At 33.6% G+C, this 20,433-nt stretch overlaps 2 protein-coding genes across 2 annotated transcripts; one reads left to right on the forward strand and one right to left on the reverse strand.

The window, feature by feature from the left end:
* Nucleotides 1-15,317: 15,317 nt before the first annotated feature.
* On the reverse strand, nucleotides 15,318-15,928 carry LOC120154975. The gene is made up of 2 exons (XM_039166574.1): nucleotides 15,852-15,928; nucleotides 15,318-15,763 (listed from the first exon to the last, which is right to left on the reverse strand). The coding sequence occupies exons 1-2, from the start codon at nucleotides 15,906-15,908 to the stop codon at nucleotides 15,386-15,388; spliced, it is 435 nt and encodes a 144-aa protein (XP_039022505.1). The 5' UTR covers nucleotides 15,909-15,928; the 3' UTR covers nucleotides 15,318-15,385.
* Nucleotides 15,929-17,177: 1,249 nt separating this feature from the next.
* Nucleotides 17,178-20,057, forward strand: LOC120154979. The gene is made up of 6 exons (XM_039166577.1): nucleotides 17,178-17,426; nucleotides 17,490-17,790; nucleotides 17,886-18,603; nucleotides 18,761-18,846; nucleotides 18,926-19,417; nucleotides 19,558-20,057. Exons 1-6 carry the CDS (start codon nucleotides 17,178-17,180, stop codon nucleotides 20,055-20,057), a joined length of 2,346 nt encoding a protein of 781 aa, XP_039022508.1.
* The last annotated feature ends 376 nt before the right edge of the window (nucleotides 20,058-20,433 follow it).

Here is a 20,433-nt window from a genome sequence, read left to right on the forward strand (position 1 = left end):
TATAGTGATGTATCTCATAATGGTTTGGGATACATGCTCGTGTAAGAGGAAAAGTTTGGGCTTATGTGTCAAAGCAGCTAAAGAATCATGAAAGAAATTATCGGACTCATGATCTCAAGTTGGCAAAAATGTGGTGGCTGATACGATAAAGCCGAAAGACATTTATATTTTGAGAGTTTTGAATAGGTGATTGTCTTTAAAGAAATATGGTAATTTGATTGTAGAGTTAAAGTTAAAGCCTATGTTGCTAGATCGAGTAAAGGATCTTCAAAGGAAAGATGAAAATTGTTGTGTTTTTCAAACATAGAACAAGTGAAAAATGTTGAAACCAAAGACCTTGAAGTTAATTCTGATGGATGTTTGTATTATCAGGGAAAGAGTCGATATTAATAGCAGGTATGAAAAGAGCTATCATCGAGACTGTTTCTAAGTGCCTATTATGTCAACAAGTTACGTAGAGCATCAATTTTCTTATGGATTGTTGCAACCGATTTCCATCCCTTAGTGGGAATAAGATGAATTACAATGGACTTTTTAATTGGTAAAGATTATTTAAGATAATCTCAAGAGAATCGTCGATCAACAACATTGTCATTCGAATTTAAAAAGAAAAGAGATATTATACTAAAGTTATGATAAGTGTTTCTTAAAGTGTTGATCAAATCCTTCTCATGTTATCACACCGGAGAATAATAAGATTTAGTCAAATTTTGACTTATGAAATCAATACTTACTAAAGTTATTTAAAGAAATCAAACGTTGGAAAAATTATTTGGAAAAGAGAGTAGGATATGTTAAAATTTGAGGAAAAATTTTCTTAAGGGGGGGAGGAATTGTAATACCAAAAAATTTTGGTTAGTGACCAAAATTTAAATTTTGAAAGTTTAATAGCCAATGTATAAAGTTTGAAAAAGTTCAAGGAATAAAATTTAGGGACTAAAAGTGTAATTTCTAAAATTTAGGTGTTTTGACCCCCATAAATGAACAGTTCACCTCCAAGAATAAAGTTTTGGTAGGAATCAGATTCTTGATCCAGAAATTGCGTTAAATGCTAGAAAGTGTTAAAGTCTAGTAAAAATTCAGTAAATCAGATCGAATATAAATTTGAGAAAATTGGAAGGGTGATAAATTATCGTTAGAAATTTTATTTCGAAATTTTAAAATGATGGAAAATTATATGGATCATTGGATTTAAGAATTTATTTCCATGTACAATTTGGACCGTTGGATTTAATGACAAAATTGAAATTTTTGGAAAGTTGCATGGATAAAATGGTAAAGAGTAAAATATTTTGTTCATCTTTGACTTTGGAAAGATGATAAGGGTTATGTGGGTTGGTATGAAGGTAATTATCAAGTTTCATTAATGGTAAAATTGTCATTTCCCATTAAAATTCATTTAAGCTTAAATAAATGACAAATTAACATGAAATTAACTAAAATTTCATGAAAACTTGGTCATCTTCCTACTCCATTTCATGGCCTTCATACCCTAGGTTAGAGAATTTTTATTTTTCCTTTTTAAGTAAATTTATTAGGTTTTTGGATCAAGAAATAAAATAGAAAGTTGCTCTATTCGACGAGCTATATCATTTGGTACCAATATTGCATGCTAAACTTGCTTGAGTTAAAAGATCCCAAATTCTAGGGTTTATGTTCATCTTAGGGTTTCATGAATTGATATTGGATTTTGAGGTTATTGTGGTTGTATAATCATTTCCAAGCTTGTTAGAAGATCAAATCATGATCAAACCTCCTAACAATGCCTACATGAATTTTTGACCTAACCCTAAAATTAGAGGAAGTTTGTGATTTGATGAAATTGAATTAGGGGTTTAATTATAGAGGTTTTGAAATGTTGAATAGAGGTTGATTTCATGCTTGAACTAATTGAAATCAAGTGAAAATCATGGAAACCTAGAGCTAAAGTATTCAAACATGGCTAGAATAAGTGAGAAAAATTATGGAAAATTATGTAAGGGTTAGAAATGTAGGAAGGATTCTACAAGCCTTAGAAAGTTATAGGGACCCTATTATAATTTGTGAAAAGTTAGAGACCGATTCGATAATTATGAAAAATTTTGGGATCAATGTGTAATTATTCAATAGTTGATGTACTATGTTGAAAATTAATATTATAGTGTTGAAATTGATGTTACAATTTTGTAAAAGGTTGGTGACCTATTCGATAATTATGAAAAATTATGGGATCAATATGTAATTATTCAATAGTTGATGTACAATGCTGGAAATTAATGTAAGGGTTAGAAATGATGTAGGAATGATTCTACAAGCCTTAGAAAGTTATAGGGACCCTATTGTAATTTTGTGAAAGGTTGGGGACTTATTCGATAATTATAAAAAATTATGGGATCAATATGTAATTATTCAATAGTTGATGTACTATGCTGGAAATTAATGTTAGAGTGTTGAAATTGATGTTATAATGTGAAATTGCATTATTTTGGAAAGTTGGTAAAAGTTGAGGTTCAAATCATAAGTATGGAAAAGTTGGAAACTTAAGTGAAAATGTTATGGGAAGTTTGGATAAAAAGGAGCTTGGATGGTCAATTTGAAGTGTTAAGGTCAACATATATTTTGGTGAATTGAAATTAGTGTTGAATGGTCATCGAAAGATTTTTAAGAATTTATTTACTAATGTGTACCTATGTTAGTAAGATTCTAACATGTGGTTTGAATTTGTATATGTTTTGTAATGATGCTCATTAAGATTATGTGCTTGAAATCAAGATAAAAAAATATTAAAGAAAAGGAGAAGCTTAAGAATGAAATGAGAATTTCTAAGGAAGGTTGCAAGCTAAGGACACTAGATGGGTGCATATTTAATTTGTACTTATGGTATTGAATAAACATTGGCATGCGATGAGCATGTGACAGAATTTCTAGGGTAAAATATTGACTCCTAATGTTGTGTGACTTTGTGATTTATGAATATATGTGAATTTGGTGAACTAATAGAATTGTTGAATAAGATGAAAATGCAAATTGGTAAAATCTGTTTAGATTTGTGATATGAACATCAAGTTTAGAAAATCATTATAAATTCTACATAAATGATTAGAGAATGATTTTTATATCCTTGAATTTTTATATCAGTCTCGTTTTGTTTAAAAGAAACGACTAAGGAGTATACAAAAAGATATGAATTTTAATTAAGGATAGGTCAGAAAATAGGGCAGCAGATTTTGCTCAAAATAACTTCTGTAAGTCAACTTTGAAAATTCACTATAAATTGTAAAAATTGAACTAGAAAGAGTTCCTTATATGGATAGATTCGCATTCAAGTATAGGTTCCATTGGTACAAATAAAATAATTTTTAAATGTCTAAATTAATACAAAAATAATATTTCTTTGAAAGTAGCGCAAATTGCCAGAGTATAAAATTGTGATAATCTTCGTAATAGAAGCGAATCAAAAGCAAAGGATCAAGTTAAAGCTTAGTGAGGCTTATATTTTGAATTAAAGTGTCAAAGTGAGTACAATGCATGCATGACATTATACATGGATGTTTAATACATCATTAGAAAGACTCGCGATAACTCTACCATGTCTTTATTAGCATTATATTTATGTCATTTATCATATGATTGACATAATCTAAATATGTCAATGGTTGAATATAAAATGCATTGATCACTGGTTATTATATATATGATTTTTATCATGAATATATATGATGTTTATTACAAATGTTACTTAGGGTATGAACTGCCCAATGTTTAAATTATATTAATATACATTGTCATGGATGGGATAAAAATATAATATATGTCCAAGTGAGTCATTGAGGGACAAGGTAAAGTTGGCATCCCATAGAGTCTAGCAGCTGTAGGTTTGATTCAACACTATAGTGTGTAAAGAAACTTAGTACAGGTGATGGGCACGACCTTATGTGTCATATCCGGATCAACACTATAGTGTAAACTTAGTGCAGATGGTGGGCACAACCTTATGTGTCATATTAGGATCAGCACTAGGGTGTAGACTTAGTGCATGTTTAGCAGTACGATTCATGTATTTGACTCGAATACCCAGGTCCTCAAGGTTAGATTGGGCTATGATTTATCGGTAAAAAAAATTGATATACGGGTGAATAAGCTTATGAGCTTGTAGAATAAATGGTGAGTATATTTTTAATAAATTTTATATGTGGTTCATATCATGTTAATATTAGTATCATGATTGAAATTACAGGTAAAGTGATCATAATGCATTGAACATTGTTACTAATTTACATTTATATTTATGTTTTGCATTGCCTTGAATATTTTTATTGATTGCCTCACTAAGTGTATATTTAGCGTGTGATGATTTTCACGCGTAAGTAAAATAAAGCGAGAGGAGTAAGGAGTTGAGCTTGACATCAATCATCAAAGAATATTAACAGGTAACAGTAATGACATCCTACTATATGTTGATTTTCTAGCTGGCATGTATACGAACATAAAATGTATGGAAATCAAACTTGAATTGATGTTAAATACTTTATTTTGGTTTTAAACAATTAAATGATTTTATCGATAGCATGGATAATTATTATTATGATATTAAATTATGTTTTAAATATTAATTAATTGGATTTTAAATCAGATATGTTTTTAGACAATTTTATTTATGATATGAAAAAATAGAACTGCCAGTTGATACTTGAAAACATGATTTGAATTAGAAGTTGAAATATTATATTTTTTATTTTCTCTAATTAATTATTTTATAACAAATGTTAAGAATTGGAAATTATATGAAGGAAACAAAATTTTACCTTTTTGGGTTAAGGAATGTTTTCAATAATTTTTGTGACATCTTTAACTCGAAATACTACACATACGGGTTAATGATGTTACATCCAGATAGTTAAAGAACCTAAACTCAAGTTTTCCAAACCCATGTCAGCCAAGAAAATAAAAAAAATAAAAAAGTTACGACTAATAAGCATTAAACCCATTACCTTAGGAATGATGTGCCATGCCTATCCCATTTAGTCTAGGCACTATTCGTGAAAATAATTTAAATTTATTTTATTAAATCAACATGTTATATTTTAAGAACCTTAAAATTAGTTCACATTCGATTTAAACAGAGTTACCAAAAACCTAAATTCCCAAAGAAATACATCATCCCCGCTGCCTCGCCCATCGTCATTCACTCTTCTCCAACTAGTAGTGTCATGCATCACTACCATTAGAGTGATCACCGTCGACCTGCAATCAAAACCATGTTGGCAAGTCGTTGTGGATCGTCTTCGTTCGCCGTGGAGAGCCTAGTGAAGTCTCATTAAAACCCTAAATAAATGTCGTTGATTTCTTTTAATTTGGGACGATTCTATCGCCTACGCATTACACTGCAATAACCATTGTGCTCCTTGGGCTGTTCCAATCAAAACCCAAGTGGTTTTGTCACTATCGCCTATGCATTAAACCGCAATAACCATAGTGCCACCATCGTTCATCATAAGGTAAGTTCTCAACCACCATTTCAATTAGTTTTTTCGACTTTTGGTTAGATATTTGGGTTGATATAGATGGATTATAATGACTTGGAGAATTTTAAATGACGTTGCCAACCACTTCACTATCACATGCAAGCCCTGCACGTGGGGCTCCTTAATCGTCCAGAAATCTTCTAGAACCGGTCCAAGTTAACTCAAACCGAATCGAGTCAACTTTAATCGAATCGAGTCAACTCGAACTGCTTTGAGTCCACTCGAACCAATCAGACCTATCAACTTGACCTGACCTCTTGACTTTGACCTGACTTGATAACTTTGACCTGACCCATTGACTTTGACTTTAACCAAAAGTTGACTTTTTCCATAAAGTAACATTTTAGGTTTTTTGACGTTCTGAGTTTGATTTATAGTTCGTTTTCAGTAAATTCTAATATGAAAGCTCCAAAATCGAACTTGGAGCCCCGAACATGCATATATATTTAACTATTTTATTTAAGCTCATTTAAACTAAGGACAAAGACTTATTTATAATGTTGTTTATTATAGGTACTTATGATTCTCCTGACCATTCTTGAGCTCGACTCAACTCTTCCTAATCCATTCATCTGCTTGAGCTTTTGATTACTTGTTTGGTTTTGTAAATCCCTTTGATTAATTGGATAAAAATATCAATTCTTTAGTAAACTTGTTTCATTATGACTTATGTTCAAGCACTGTCGTAGAGCGTGGTGGGATCGGTGCTCAGTAGATCTTCTAAACTGATATTATTTTATGAGGTGTGTTCCTTGTGTGCTATATGATTGTTTTATATACTTTGAAATATTACAATTTTATTTTTTATTTATGAATGAATAATCTGATTGAAATTGTAATTGTTGATTTACTAATTACAAACTATGTTTGCTTGATACATGTTCTCTGGTTATCGATTTTATTAAAAAATATATAAATATGTCTCATTTATAGAATTATGATATTATTGGTTTACTATCTGAAACTGTTTTATTGGGGTATTATTTGGGAAGTATTATGGAGTTCTGTAGGATCAGCTTTGATCAAGCAGGTAATTATTTATGGACCTAAGGTGACCCTTGGATAGGCTCTTATGCCCCAAGGTACACTCTTAGGTTGACTCCTATACCCAATAGATATAGGGTAAGTCTTTATGGATGCAGTTCTAGGGGACTGCATTTTAGTTTACGGGTGGAGGGTAGTTATGTGTTTTAAATAAACCTCACTACCACTTTTATTATACTTTATTGAACTACTTTCTGAAACTCTTCAGTATGTTTTATTTTGCACTTTTTGGAACTCACTGAGCTCTCTAGTTGAATCCCCTAACTTTATTCTTTCAGATACTTTTGGATAGGAACCTCAGACATGGTACTTAGAGGATCGACATATCACGTACCGTATTTTGTTATAATATTTCCATATTTAAGAATGTCTTTATTTTGGGTTACATTTGTCTATATTTTGAGATACTTGTTTTGTGATGTATTTTGCTTTATTACTGATGTTTGTATTACTTCAATACTGGTTATTTGGTATTTTTTATTTACACATGATGTTATATATTTATATTATTGTTTTGGTTATATTATGATTTTAAAATATAATAGAATATTTTAGGAAATTTATTGTATTATGCTAGATCTAATCGTAATGTATAGGCAGGGTCTAGGGGGTTACAGCTGGTTGGTATCACAACTTTTTGTTTTTAAACCTCGGGTTGTGGATGAGTCCTACATAAATACAATATTTTAAAATGTTTTATAAAACTTGCTATGTCACCAAATTTTTATAAGTTTAACTGTGTGCAGTACTCTAGTGTCAAATCTAATCTTAAGTATAACATTCGTGTAGTGAGCCTGTAGATATTTTGTTATGAGCGTTAGATGAGGTCGTCGACCTTCCCATAGGTGAGGTCGAGTTGCTAGATTATTCGATCCACTGTAGGCCTTTCTTTTTCGATAGATTATACTGTCACTTGAGGTCCTTCAGTTACAAGGGATACACCTTATGCCACTAGTATCGATATAATGACATCGTTAGAGGAGCACTAATTGTTGGGATCGAGTCTTTCATAGTTATGTTGGATGAGAATCTGAGTAGACAGTTTCTTTAGTTGATTCAGGGTGAAATCAGAGAAGTAAGTGTCACACCTGAAGTTTTCATCACCTAAACCTTGATTACTAATGAGGTTAGCATGTTTGAAGGCCCAAGTGGTGGAGCTCCTACTGAAACTAAGGACTAACTTTAAGACAATTAGAGACGTATGTATCAGTTGGGTTTAGATCCATCGAGTTTATATTAGGGAGATGTTTCAGTGTTTGATGTGAATACATACACCTGGTGGGAGTCTATACTGAGCATCGTTCTTACCAATCGTCTGAAGTGGGATTTCTTCAATGAGAGCTTCAAAAATTGTTTCCTTGGAGAGTGATATTTGGCTGAGAGATGATAACAAGATCAGGATTTGGTTCATGAAAATATGATGATTCCTGAGAATGACATGAAATTCTTGAGGCTATTTATGTATGGTTCTAGCCTAGTACCTACTGAGAGGGATATATGCCGTAAGGTTTCTCGAGAACTCATATATGAGTTTCACAGGTAGGTGATGACCCATCAGGATGAGATATTTGATGTTCTAGTGGTTAAAGTGAAAGATATTGAGGAGGTTGAGACCTTAGCTCCTAATAGAGATAAAGTATATCGAGAGATATCTAAGAGGTCTTCTGGCTCAACCGAGTCTTCATCACATCCTAAGAAAATGGCTCGTACTACTGCTTATTAGATGAGTAATACTAGTTCTAGACCTGCAATACCTCTACCCTCAACTACTAGTCGAGGTGATTCATCGAGTTTTTCTCATGTGTCTTTTTACGAGTTTTGTGGAAATAGTTACGAGAGAGAATGTTGAAAGAAGATGTATGCTTGATTCCATTATGAATCCAATAGTCATTTCTTGAGGAATTACCCACAACCAACTTCTACAAAATGAATATCCATTTAAGCTCTTTCACATTCTCAGTCTTTTGTTCAGACACCAATTAGATACCACAACCAGGCGAAAGCTTTCGGATCTACTTCCAGAACTAACAGTAGAGCCCACTCGTAGTAGAGTAGAGGGCTAATTTTTTTTGAGGTTAGACATTCAGCTCTTACGTATGCTACCAGACATCGAGATGACATAGACGAGCCAAAGGTTATTGCATGTACATTTACTATTTATTATGTTCTATACTTTGCATTGCTAGATAAAAGTTCCACCCACTTCTATGTTTAAAGTTCCATATACCGAGACCTTTAGATTCTGCTCGAGGATATGAAGAGTGTAGTTATTTTTATGAGCCCAACAGGGCAATCGATGGCATTGAATAAAGTATTTCAACATTTTTCTTTGGATGTTTAGGGAGAAATCTTCTTATTTAACCTTATGGAGTTTCCTTTGGAGGATTTTGATTTGATTTTGGGGATGAATTGGTTGAATGAGCATTGGGTCAATCTAGATTACAATTACAAAAGGGCTCCTATAAAGAATACTGATGGCCAGACTGTGGTATTAATTAGTGAGTGAATAGGCTATCTCTCAATATAATTTGACTTTGACTACCGACCAAATGATACAAAAGGGATATGAGACATTTATTTCCTGTATTTTGAATACTAGAGGCATTTATCTAAGATCAAAGGGATTCATGCCATTAGTAATTTTCTTGATGTCTTCCCTGAGAAGTTGTGTGGGTTACCTATGGATAGATACACAGAGTTTGAGATTGAGACTTACCCAAGCTCTACACCTGTTTCTATGGGACCATACCGTATGGCTATGAAGGAACTGAGGACTTGAAGGTTCAACTGTAGGAATTCCTTGATCGAGGTTTTATTATAAATAATACCTCACCTTGGGGTACTTCAGTTCTATATATAAAAAAAAGGATGGATCGCTCAGGTTGTGTATTGACTACTGGAAGTTGAACAAGCTGATGGCCAAGAAAAAATACCCATTACCCAAGATTAATGATTTATTTGACCAGTTGCAGGGAATCATAAGTTTTAGGTGATGCCATTTATTTTGAATAATGCTCCAGTGGCCTTTATGGATTTGATGAACCGTGTGTTTCGACCATACTAAGACTAGTTTATAGTGGTGTTTATTGATAATATTCTGGTCTATTCCCAAAAAAAGATAGAACATGATAAGCACTGGAGGATTTTTCTACGGACGCTGAAAGAGGATTGTTTATATGTCGAACTAATAAAATGTGAATTATGACTTTGGGAGGTGACTTTTCTTGTGCATATTGTATATGTTAGAAGTATTCAGGTGGATCCAAGTAAGATTGAGGCCGTAGTAAGTTGGAATCAACTCAAGAATGTCTCTAACATCCGTAGTTTCTTGGGTTTAACTGGTACTATAGACATTTTATCGAGGGCTTTTCCATCATTACTTCCCTTTTGACAAAGCTTCTAAGGAAGAATGTTCCTTTTTTTCTGGAGTGATGCACATATGGAGAGTTTCAATAAATTGAAGACAACTTTGACTCAATCTCCAGCTTTGACTCAACCTGAGTTTGGAAAGGATTTCACGGTCTATAGTGATGCTTCACACTCTGGACTTGGTTGTGTTTTGATGCAGGAAGTGAGGGTAGTCGGTTATGCGTCCTGTTAGCCAAGGTCGCATGAGTGTAATTACATGACCCATGATCTAGAGTTAAAAACTGTGGTCTTTGCTTTGAAGATATGGAGGCATTATCATTACTGGGATAAGTTTTATATCTTTACTGATCACAAGAGTTTGAAGCGTCTTCTTACTTAGAAGGACTTAATCTAAGGTAGAGTCATTGGCTCGAGCTTCTCAAGGACTATGATTGTGAGATTAATTATCATTCGGGTAAAGCTAATGTTATTGTTGATACTTTGAGTCGTAAAATAATATCAAATATGAGGTCATTACTTGCCAATATGAAGTTATATGATGATCATTATGTTAGTAAAGTTATAAATTAAGCCTACCTTGGCCGAGGAGATTAATCCAAGCTATGCTAGATAGGTCATTGCTTTCCATTATTGAGCAAGTTGAGCATGGATACATCACAAATTATGATTTTGACTAGGATGTTATTTTGTGCTTCAAGGGTCACTATTGTGTGCCTGATGATGCAGAGGTGAGACGAGTTATCCTTAGTGAGGCTCATTGTAATCCTTATTCCATGCATCTAGGTGGAGATAAGATGTATCAAAATCAGAGAGAGATATCGTTAGGTTGGTATGAAGAAATATATTTCTGATTATATGGCTAGGTGTCTAACTTGTCAGCAAGTTAAAGAAGAACATCAACATTCATCTGGTATATTGCAGCCTATAAATATTCCTTAGTAGAAATGAGAGAGTATCAAAATGGAATTTGTTACTGGTCTACCCCTGACTCATTCGAAAAAGTAAATAATCTGGGTGATTGTTGATAGACTCAACAAGTCAACTCATTTTATCGTTGTTCAAGTTAATTATTCTCTGGACAAGTTAACTATATTGTATATCTTAGAGATTGTTAGATTGTATGACATTCATTTATCTATCATTCCAGACCCAAATTCTAGATTTACTTCGAGATTTTAGAAGGCTTTGTATGAGGCTCTAGGTACTCGTCTGAATTTAAGTATAGCTTTTCATCTACATACTGATAGTTAGTCTAAAAGAGTGATTCAAGTTTTGGAGGACATGTCATGGGGTTACGTGATTGACTTTCATGGTAGTTAGGAGGACTTCTTGCCTTTGGTTGATTTTACTTACAATAATAGTTATCATGCTATTATTCATATGGCACTGTATGGGGCTCCATATGGGTGTAGATGTGGAAATTTTATCTGTTAGACTGAGCTACGTGATAGGAAAACTTTAGGTCCAGAGTTAGTAAGAGAGACTAAGGATACTGTCAGATTGATTTTTGATTTCATGAGAGATGTGTTTGACAGACATAAGTCTTATCCTGATCATAAGAGGGAAGATATTGAGTTTGAGGTTAGTAATCATATATTTTTGAAAGTATCTCCATTGAGGAAGGTGCTGAGATTTGGATGTAAGGGTAAGTTAAGTTCGAGGTTTATTGGACTCTATGGTATTCTGAAAAAAGTCAGACATGTTGCTTACCAACTCTAGTTACCTCCCTAGCTTAGCAATATTCATGATGTTTTTTATGTTGAAGCTTTACCGTTTGGATCTGAGTCATATTATTAATAATGAGGATTCAAGTTGAGACCAAATTTATCGTATGATGAGGAGCATGTTTAGATTTTGAATCGGGACAAGAGAGTTCTTCGGAATATGCATATTCCAATTATAAAGGTTTGATGGAGTAAAAATAGTCCCACAAAAGATACTTGAGAGATATAGGAATCAATGAAGACTCATTTTCCGCATATGTTTGATTCAAATAAATTTCAAGGATGAAATTTTCTTTAGGGGAGAGTTGTCACACCCCTAAATTTTATTTTTTATTAATAATATTGAATTAATTATTACTAGGGACCAAATTGCAAGATTCTAAAAATTTTAGGTTATTTTCATATTTCCAAAATATTCAAGGACCTAACCTTGAGTTTACCCAACTCATGTCAGCCAAGAAAATAAAAAAAAATAGAAGGATGTAGCTAATTAAGATTGAACTCATGACATTAGGAATGGTGTGTCACGCCTCTATCATTTAGGCTAGGGCTTTATTAGTAACAATAACTTAAATTTATTTTATTTAATCAACATGTTATATTTTAAAAAACCCAAAAATCAGTTCAGATTTGATTCAAACATAGTCACGAAAAGCCTAAATTCCCAAAGAAATCCATCATCCTCGTCGCCCTGCCCAACGTCGTCCACCCTTCTCCAATAAGTCATGTTGTGCACAGCCACCACCAGAGTGTTCGCCACCAATCTATGATCAAAACCCTATCGACAACTTATCATGGATCGCCACCGTTTAACATAGAGAGCCCCATGAAGTCTCGTCTGAAGCCTAAACAATCACCTCTGATTTCTTCGATTCAAGTCGATTCCATCACCCGTGCATTGCACCGTCATAGCCATCATGCTTCTTGGGTTGTACCAATAAAAACCTAAGTGGTTTTCTCAGCCCGTCATTGCTCCATTATCGTCCGTCATTGGGTAAGCTCCTGATCACCGTTTCGATTATGTTTCTTTAATTTTTGTTTGGATATTTTGGTTGATATGGATTGATTATAGAGAATTAGTGCATCTTAAATGATCAACCTTCCGTTGTCGACCATTTCACCATCTCACATGTCGCCTCTACACATGAGGCTCCTCCATTGGCTAAAAAACTTCTAGAACTGGTTCGAGCCAACTTGAAATAGTTCGAGTCATCCTGAACCGATCTAAGTCAACTAAAACAGTCAGACCCATTGAATTGACCCGACCTATTGACCTTGAACCATCCTATTGACTGAATTGAACCATTGACTTTGACCAGAGTTTACTTTAACCAAAAGTTTACTTTTCAAAAAAATCATGCTTTAAGTTTTTCGACATCTTGAGTTTTATTTTATGGTATGTTTTTCTAAATTCTAACCCGAAAGCCTTCAACTGAAACTTGGAACCCTGAACATGCATATGTATTTAACTATTGTATTCAAGCACATTTAAACTAAGGACAATGACTGATTTATAATGTTGTTTTTTGAAGGTACTCATGATTCTCTTGATCGTTCGTTAGGTCAACCCAGCTCCTCCCAATCCATTCGATTGCACAAGCACAAAATTACCAGTAAGGTTTTGTAAATTTATTTGGTTAATTGGATTAAAATATTAATTCTTTAATAACCTTGTTTCATTATGACTTAAGTTCGAGCACTGTTGTATAGCGTGGCGAGACCGATATTTAGTAGACTTTCCGGATTGATCCCATTTTACGAGGTGTGTTCCTTATGTGCTATATGACTATTTTATATCCTTTAAAATATGATTGTTCTATATGTTTTGATTTATGATTGAATTATTTGATTGAAATCCTGATTCTTTTACTGATTACAAACTATGATTGCATGATGCATATTATTTGATTATCGATTTGACTGAAAAATATAAATATGTTTGATTAAAAGAATTATGATATTAACGTTTACTATCTGAAATTGTTTTGTTGGGGTACTCTTTGGTATGTATTATGGAGTTTTGCAGGTTCAACTTCGAGCAAGCTGATAATTCCTTATAGACCTAATGTGACCGTTGAGTAGGCTCTTAGGCCCCAAGGTACTCTCTTAGGTTGACACCTGTACCCAATAGGTATAGGGTGAGTCCTTATGGATGCAATTTTGGGAGACTACATTTCGCTGTACGGGTGAAAGATATTTATGGGTTTTAAATAACCTCATTGACACTTTTATGATATTTTACTGAACTACTTTCCTAAACTTTTTAGTAATTTTTATTTTGCACTTTTTGGAACACACTGAGCTCCTTTACTCACTCTCTCAACTTTCCCCTTTCAAATACTTTTGGATAGGCACCCCGAACTTGACACTTGGAAGATTGACACAACATGTATCATATTTTATTGTAATGTTTCTATCTTTCGGATTGTCTTTATTTTGGGTGACATGTGTCTATGTTTTGAGATACTTATTTTATGGTGTATCTTGCTTTATTAATGATGTTTGAATTACTTCGATAATGGTTACTTGGTATTTTGTATTTACGCATGATGTTTTATGTTTATATTATTGTTTTGATTATATTATAATTTTAAAATATTGAAGAACATTTTAAGAAATTTCTTGTAATCCGCTAGATCTAATCGTAATGTATAGGCCAGATCTAGGAGTTACATGTCTTTTCTACCTTATGTGCATCATTATTTTTTTTATAAATACAATCAAAACGTTCACTCAAATTCTATCTTGCTTTTCCTTGTTTTGTTGTCTTTCTCTTTGTTTTTTTTTCCGTTCATCAAGCCTTATTGTACATTGATTATAGTAATTATATTATGAGATTGATTATAGTTTGATCATTGAATAAAAATTTGAATTTATTAAAATTTGAATTTAGTTTTATTTTTTAATGATAATTTAGTTTCATTTAGATCATTAATTATTACCCGTAAACATAAATGTTGACATGATTGTTAATTAAATTTGTATAATAATATATTTAGTCCTCATTACTTGTATATTTTATTAATTTAATGTTAAATTTTAATTAAAATTAATTGAATAAATTTAATCTCTTCATATAGAAGATGATGACATGTGTCATCATTTTATTGATAAAAAATAAAATAAGATATAGAGGACTAACCTATAAGTCTTATAATAGAGGCCATATATATATAAAAGGTTAAGGTCTACTCACACAATGTAAAATTCTTTTAATTTTATATAAATTTAAGATACTATTATATATATAAAAATTAAAATATAATTTAATTAAGATATTTTTAAAATAAAATAAGAAATTGAAATTTAAGATTTAAGATTTAAATATAAACACAACATTCAACAATTGAATCAAGATAAATGTTTATTTTAAGATTGCAAAACATGAAACCTTCCCATAAACTTCAAAAGCCTCCCATCTCTGATTTAATATCTTATAACAAATCCAACGTTATCCCATTTCCACATGACAGCCTTTCACTAACAAAAAAACATAAATAAAGATGTATTTATAAACTAATTATTAATGCAAAATCCCATTTTGTTTTGAGTGGCAACTCCCAAATTTGGCACACATAAATAAAACATACTTTACTTTTAACGCAAGAGGGAAATAGTTCGCGTGAACGAATTAAAACTGGTATTTTTTCTTTTCTATCATACTAACGTACAGTAATTCACCGTCATCCTTATTTCAGGTAATCGGAGCCGCCGTAGTGTCACCGCCGTTTCTAGTTGCTAATATCACTGACCGTCACCGTCCTTTCCTACCATAATTGCCACACCGTTAACGCTGCTATCAGATCCTCCTGTGTTGCCGCCATCGCCACCGTCTGGGCTCATCAAAGCTACAATGTCCTTCTCCATAGCTTTCTGGGCATCAAAATTCTTGTTACCCTCTGCTTGAAGAAACTCAGAGACCAATTTGTCCACAGCTTTTTTGACCGCGAGCTTTTGATCCCTCTCACTCGCAAGCATCAAACGCTCATTTTCCTTTGCGTCCAAGGCAGCTATATCAGCCCTCAGCCGCTCTTCCATTACCCTTGTTCTCTCCCTCTTCTTTCCTAATTCAGCTTCAAAGAGGCGTTGGATGAGCTCCATAACCTGGTGCCAGTCTAGATCCTATGTGAACCAGACAAAAAAAAAGGTCAGTTGGAACTCAACAAAAGGTAATTAAACATAGTATTAGTTCAAAACACAGAAAACAGACCATTTGAGGAAGATGCAACAAAGAACTGACCGCGTAATGTTGAATGTTGTAATTCATGAAACAGGGGGAGGAGGTAGATATAGTTGTGGAAGGGGGGACCATCTTTTAAAAGAAAATTTTCTTTCGATAAGTTTTGGGCAAAAGACAAGATCGCGCGTATGGAGTTACTTAGAGACCGAAGATCATTATACGTTCGTCAGAACACTAACGAAAGGAATAAATATTCCAAAATGATTCCAGCTGGTACGATTCATATTATTCTTTTTCTCTACGACTCCGTAACACAAGTATCAAACTAATGAAAGTAATAAATATTCTGATACGTTTTGTTTTAGATTTTGTATTTAACAGAACCGCAATTTTGACTTAGTAACTCTAATACTACAAAAAAAAATGTAATTGCTGATGGAATTTCGAGAGAATTTGTTACAGAATTTGTATTTTTGAGGGAAGAGAGTGGTCAAACTCAAATTTTCAATGAAATAAAGTAATCCACCATAAATGTACTGATAGAATCCGTCAGTAAATTTACTGACGAAACATTTAAAATTCGTTGAAAAATTATATATATAAAATATTATATTTTATGCTTCCGACAGAATAAATCTTTTCCGCCAAAATATTAAAAAACAAAAAAAAACTGAATTTTTTAACTTTCGATGGAGTATATTTATTCCGTCGGAAAAATTAAATCTTATTTTTTTTAAAAAAAAGGAAAAATTCTCGGGAATCTACTAGAAAATTTTCATTCCCTCCAAAATATTATAAATCTAATTTTATTTCAATAATTAATGCAAAAATAATAATTAATATAATTCAAATAATTACATTAATTTAAAAATGGATAATAATAATAATTCTAACAAGTGCAAATTGTATATTGATAATCACTTAATAAGAAAACAATAATATATTATAAAAAAAATAATTTACCATATTAGCCAAGACTAAATATGGATTTACTACAATAAGAATATTTGGTTATACACTACACATAAAAACTAATACAATGTTCAATAATAAAAAGAGTAAAATATCACATTTTCATATTAAAGAATTGTTATCATTTAAAAAAATTAAGCAACCTACAAAATATAATGAAATATGTTAATGATTAACTAAAAATAGTATAATAAACAAAGTAAATATTAAAACAATACATTGAACAAAAAATTAAAACTTGCAAAAAGAAAGAAAAACTGCCATGGAACTGCTCTGGGCGCACGATAGCATGTCTAATGGGCTCTCGGATTTGCTCCTTCGGTGCTGATCGTTGTTTCTTTTCTATTGATTTTGGGTGTAATCGGTTTGCTGATTTTCTATTTTATGGAATCTCTGTCTTCTGAGTTTGATTGGCGAAAGCTCTTCCGTGGAACTAAGGAACAATCCCTAGAATTTTTCTCGCCTGAAATTCTTGAGGGGATTCCTACTGTCATTCCTCCTCCCGGCGTTATTGATGAGGGGATTGCTGAATGGGACTGTGCGGTGGTGGGGCAGTTTATTGGTGATGCTCTAAACTTTGGTTCCATGCAAAAAATAGCAGAGATCTTATGGGGGAAATCTTCAAAAATTAAGGTCAGTTTAGTTTGGCATAATCTTTATGTTTTTTCTTTTTCTAATGCGGACTTTCGAGACTAGGTGCTTGAGAATGGCCCTTGGCACATTCAAAACAAGCGTCTTGTGCTTAGGAGATGTGAACCTAGTTTAAAGAAATTAGATTTCGATCTTAAACAAATGCCTATCTGGATTCAACTATACAATGTTCCTTTAGAACTGTTTTCTAGATTGGGTCTCAGTTATATTGACAGTGCTGTGGGGATTCCATTGTACACTGATTCTGTTACTGCCTCCAAGGAGAGACTTGAATTCGCCAAAGTCTGCGTAGAGGTGAAAGCTGGGGAAATTATCCCTGAGGTGATCCATGTAGCTCTAAGGGATGGTTCTTTAGTGAAAGTCAGGGTTTATATCCCATGGTTTCCTAAGTTTTGTGTGCAATGTAAAACTTTTGGCATCTTGTTAGTAATTGTGTTGAAGTGCATAAAGGACCCCTGAAGAGTAAGGAAGCTCAAGTCTGGAGGAAAAAAGTGAGTCCTAATAATCCTGGTTCTTCTGATAAGGAGGGGATGGCTGGTTCTTCTTGCTTTGTTCTACAGAAGACCAGCCCCAGTGGAGAAGTATTAAGGATTGCAGAATTGCAAGTTGGTACTGATGAGGTTATTTTTATTCATGCTCTTCAGGAAACTAATGTTGGCCCTTTGCAAGAGGCAAGGGAAGCTGTTATTGATCAGGTTCAAGGTTCTGGAAAAGTTATGCAGGGTATTGAGAATATACATGTTCATCCTCCTCAGGACAATACTAATGGCACTCTGCAAGGAAGTATGGTTGATGTTCAAGTTCCTGTGTTAGGTGATTTTGATGGCACTGCTGGGAAGTCTTCTAAGCAAAGCATCTCCTATGGTATTGAAGATCATTTAGGGGCTGCTAGTATGACCTTACCTATAGGAACTGGGTTAAATCTTAGTTATGGTGGCGATTTACTATCTCTGCAGGATTCATTGATCCCTAAGAAGAAGGCTAGGGGAAAGATAAAAGACAATGCTGGCTCTTCTAGTAAAATGGAGAGTATGGCTAGAGGTGGTGTTATTGAGGGACCTAGGAAGGCTCGGGTAGCATCTCTGGGGGGGGGACCATGCTTCTCAATGAAATTAAAGCTAAAAAGAAAGATCATTTGGAAAAGGTTAAAGGTTCAGAGGTCAATGTTGAAGCTAGTAGGGGTGACTTTCCTATTTCTAATTAATGATCTTTAGTTTTTGGAATGTAAGGGGGATCAATAATTGTCTTAAGCTAGGTAAACTGATGAGGAGATTGGATATGTTAAGAGTTGATGTGGTTTGTTTTATGGAAACCAGAGTTAGAAATGCCAATTTTTCTAAGGTTGTAGCCCCTCTGTCTGCTGACTGGAATTTAGCTACTAACTATGATTACTCTGATGGGGGTAGGCTTTGGGTGCTTTGGAAAAAAATACCTTTCCTTTTCTGTTTTAAATGGTTGTGATCAGGCCCTATCTATTGTAGGTGATATGGCTGGCCACAAGTTAGTTATCACTGCAGTGTATGACAGCAATAAAAATATGGCTAGGAGGAGCATGTGGGAGCATTTGAAGCTTCTTGAAACTGTAGTTGGCTCTTCTTCTTGGATAATTAGGGGAGATTTCAACATTATTGTAAATGCTCAGGAGAGGTCTCACTTTGATACTATGGGTTTACACAGTACAACTGATATGGATGATTTCAAGGGTTATTTGGTGGATTTAGAACTACAAGATCACCCTTTTACTGGTCCACTCTACACCTGGTCTAATAAGAAGGGTGGTTCCTACTTGGTTAGAAAGTTAGACAGGATTTTAACTAATTCTCAGTGGTTGTTGGAATTTTCTGACTCATCAGTGGAATTCCAAGCACAGGGGGTCTCTGATCACTGCCCTGGGATAGTTTGGACCCAGAAGAATGCTCAAGTTCACAGGTCTAAGCCTTTTAAATTTTTCAATTGCTGGACTGCAAATGAGGGTTTTTTAGGGTTATTAAGGAGTCCTGGCAAGAGCAGTGTACAGGCAATGCTATGCAAATTCTTTTCAATAAAATGAAAAGATTAAAGCCTCTGCTAAAGGAGTTTAATATGATCCATTTTTAAGATATATCTGCTACAGTTGCTGGAAAGAGAGCAGAACTTAAATCTATTCAGATCCATAACCTTGTTCATGATGATCAAAAGAGGCTAGATGAGGATATGATGATTCAGACAGATTTAATTGCCTTAGAAGCTGCTGAAGCTGAGTTCTATAAGCAAAAAGCAAAGGCTCACCAGCTGCAAGAAGGAGATTTTAATACCAGATTTTTTCACCAGAGAGTGGAATCAAATAAGAAGAGAAATACCATCAGAATCATTAAATATGAAAATGGGGTATACCATGAAACTTTTGATGATATGGTTGTTGAATTGGTTAAGTTCTTCAAGAACCTTATTGGTACTGTTGACCCCTTGGCTAGGGGTTGTTCTGTTGAGTATTTGAAGCCTTTGCTGAATTTTTCTCTACCTGAAGGAGCTGCTGATTTCCTTGTTGCTGAGGTTACTGATAAAGAGATCAAAGAAGCACTTTGTAGGCAAGGAAAGGACAAAAGTCCTGGTCCAGATGGCTTTACTTCTTAGTTTTTCAAGGTAACCTGGGAAATTGTTAGTAAGGACTTCCTTGATGCTATAAGGTATTTCCTTCAAACTGCTTCTCTCCTACCTGCTTTTAACGCTACCATCATTGATTTGGTGCCAAAATCCTTGAATGCTTGTATGTCAAAGGATTTTAGGCCATTTTCCTACTGTTCAGTGATCTACAAGACAATCACTAGAATTCTGGCTACTAGGTTAGCAACCTATTTCCCTAGTATGATTTCCCTTAATCAATCAGTATTTTTTAAAGGCAAAAATATTGTTGATAATATTTTGCTTGCCCAGGAGATTGTTAGGGGGTATTCTAGAATGAATTTATCTCCTAGATGCTCTATAAAAATAGATTTGCAAAAAGCTTTTG

This window comes from Hibiscus syriacus, unplaced genomic scaffold, assembly GCF_006381635.1.
Source record: "Hibiscus syriacus cultivar Baekdansim isolate YM2019G1 unplaced genomic scaffold, ASM638163v2 tig00111156_pilon, whole genome shotgun sequence".
Lineage (NCBI taxonomy): Eukaryota > Viridiplantae > Streptophyta > Magnoliopsida > Malvales > Malvaceae > Hibiscus > Hibiscus syriacus.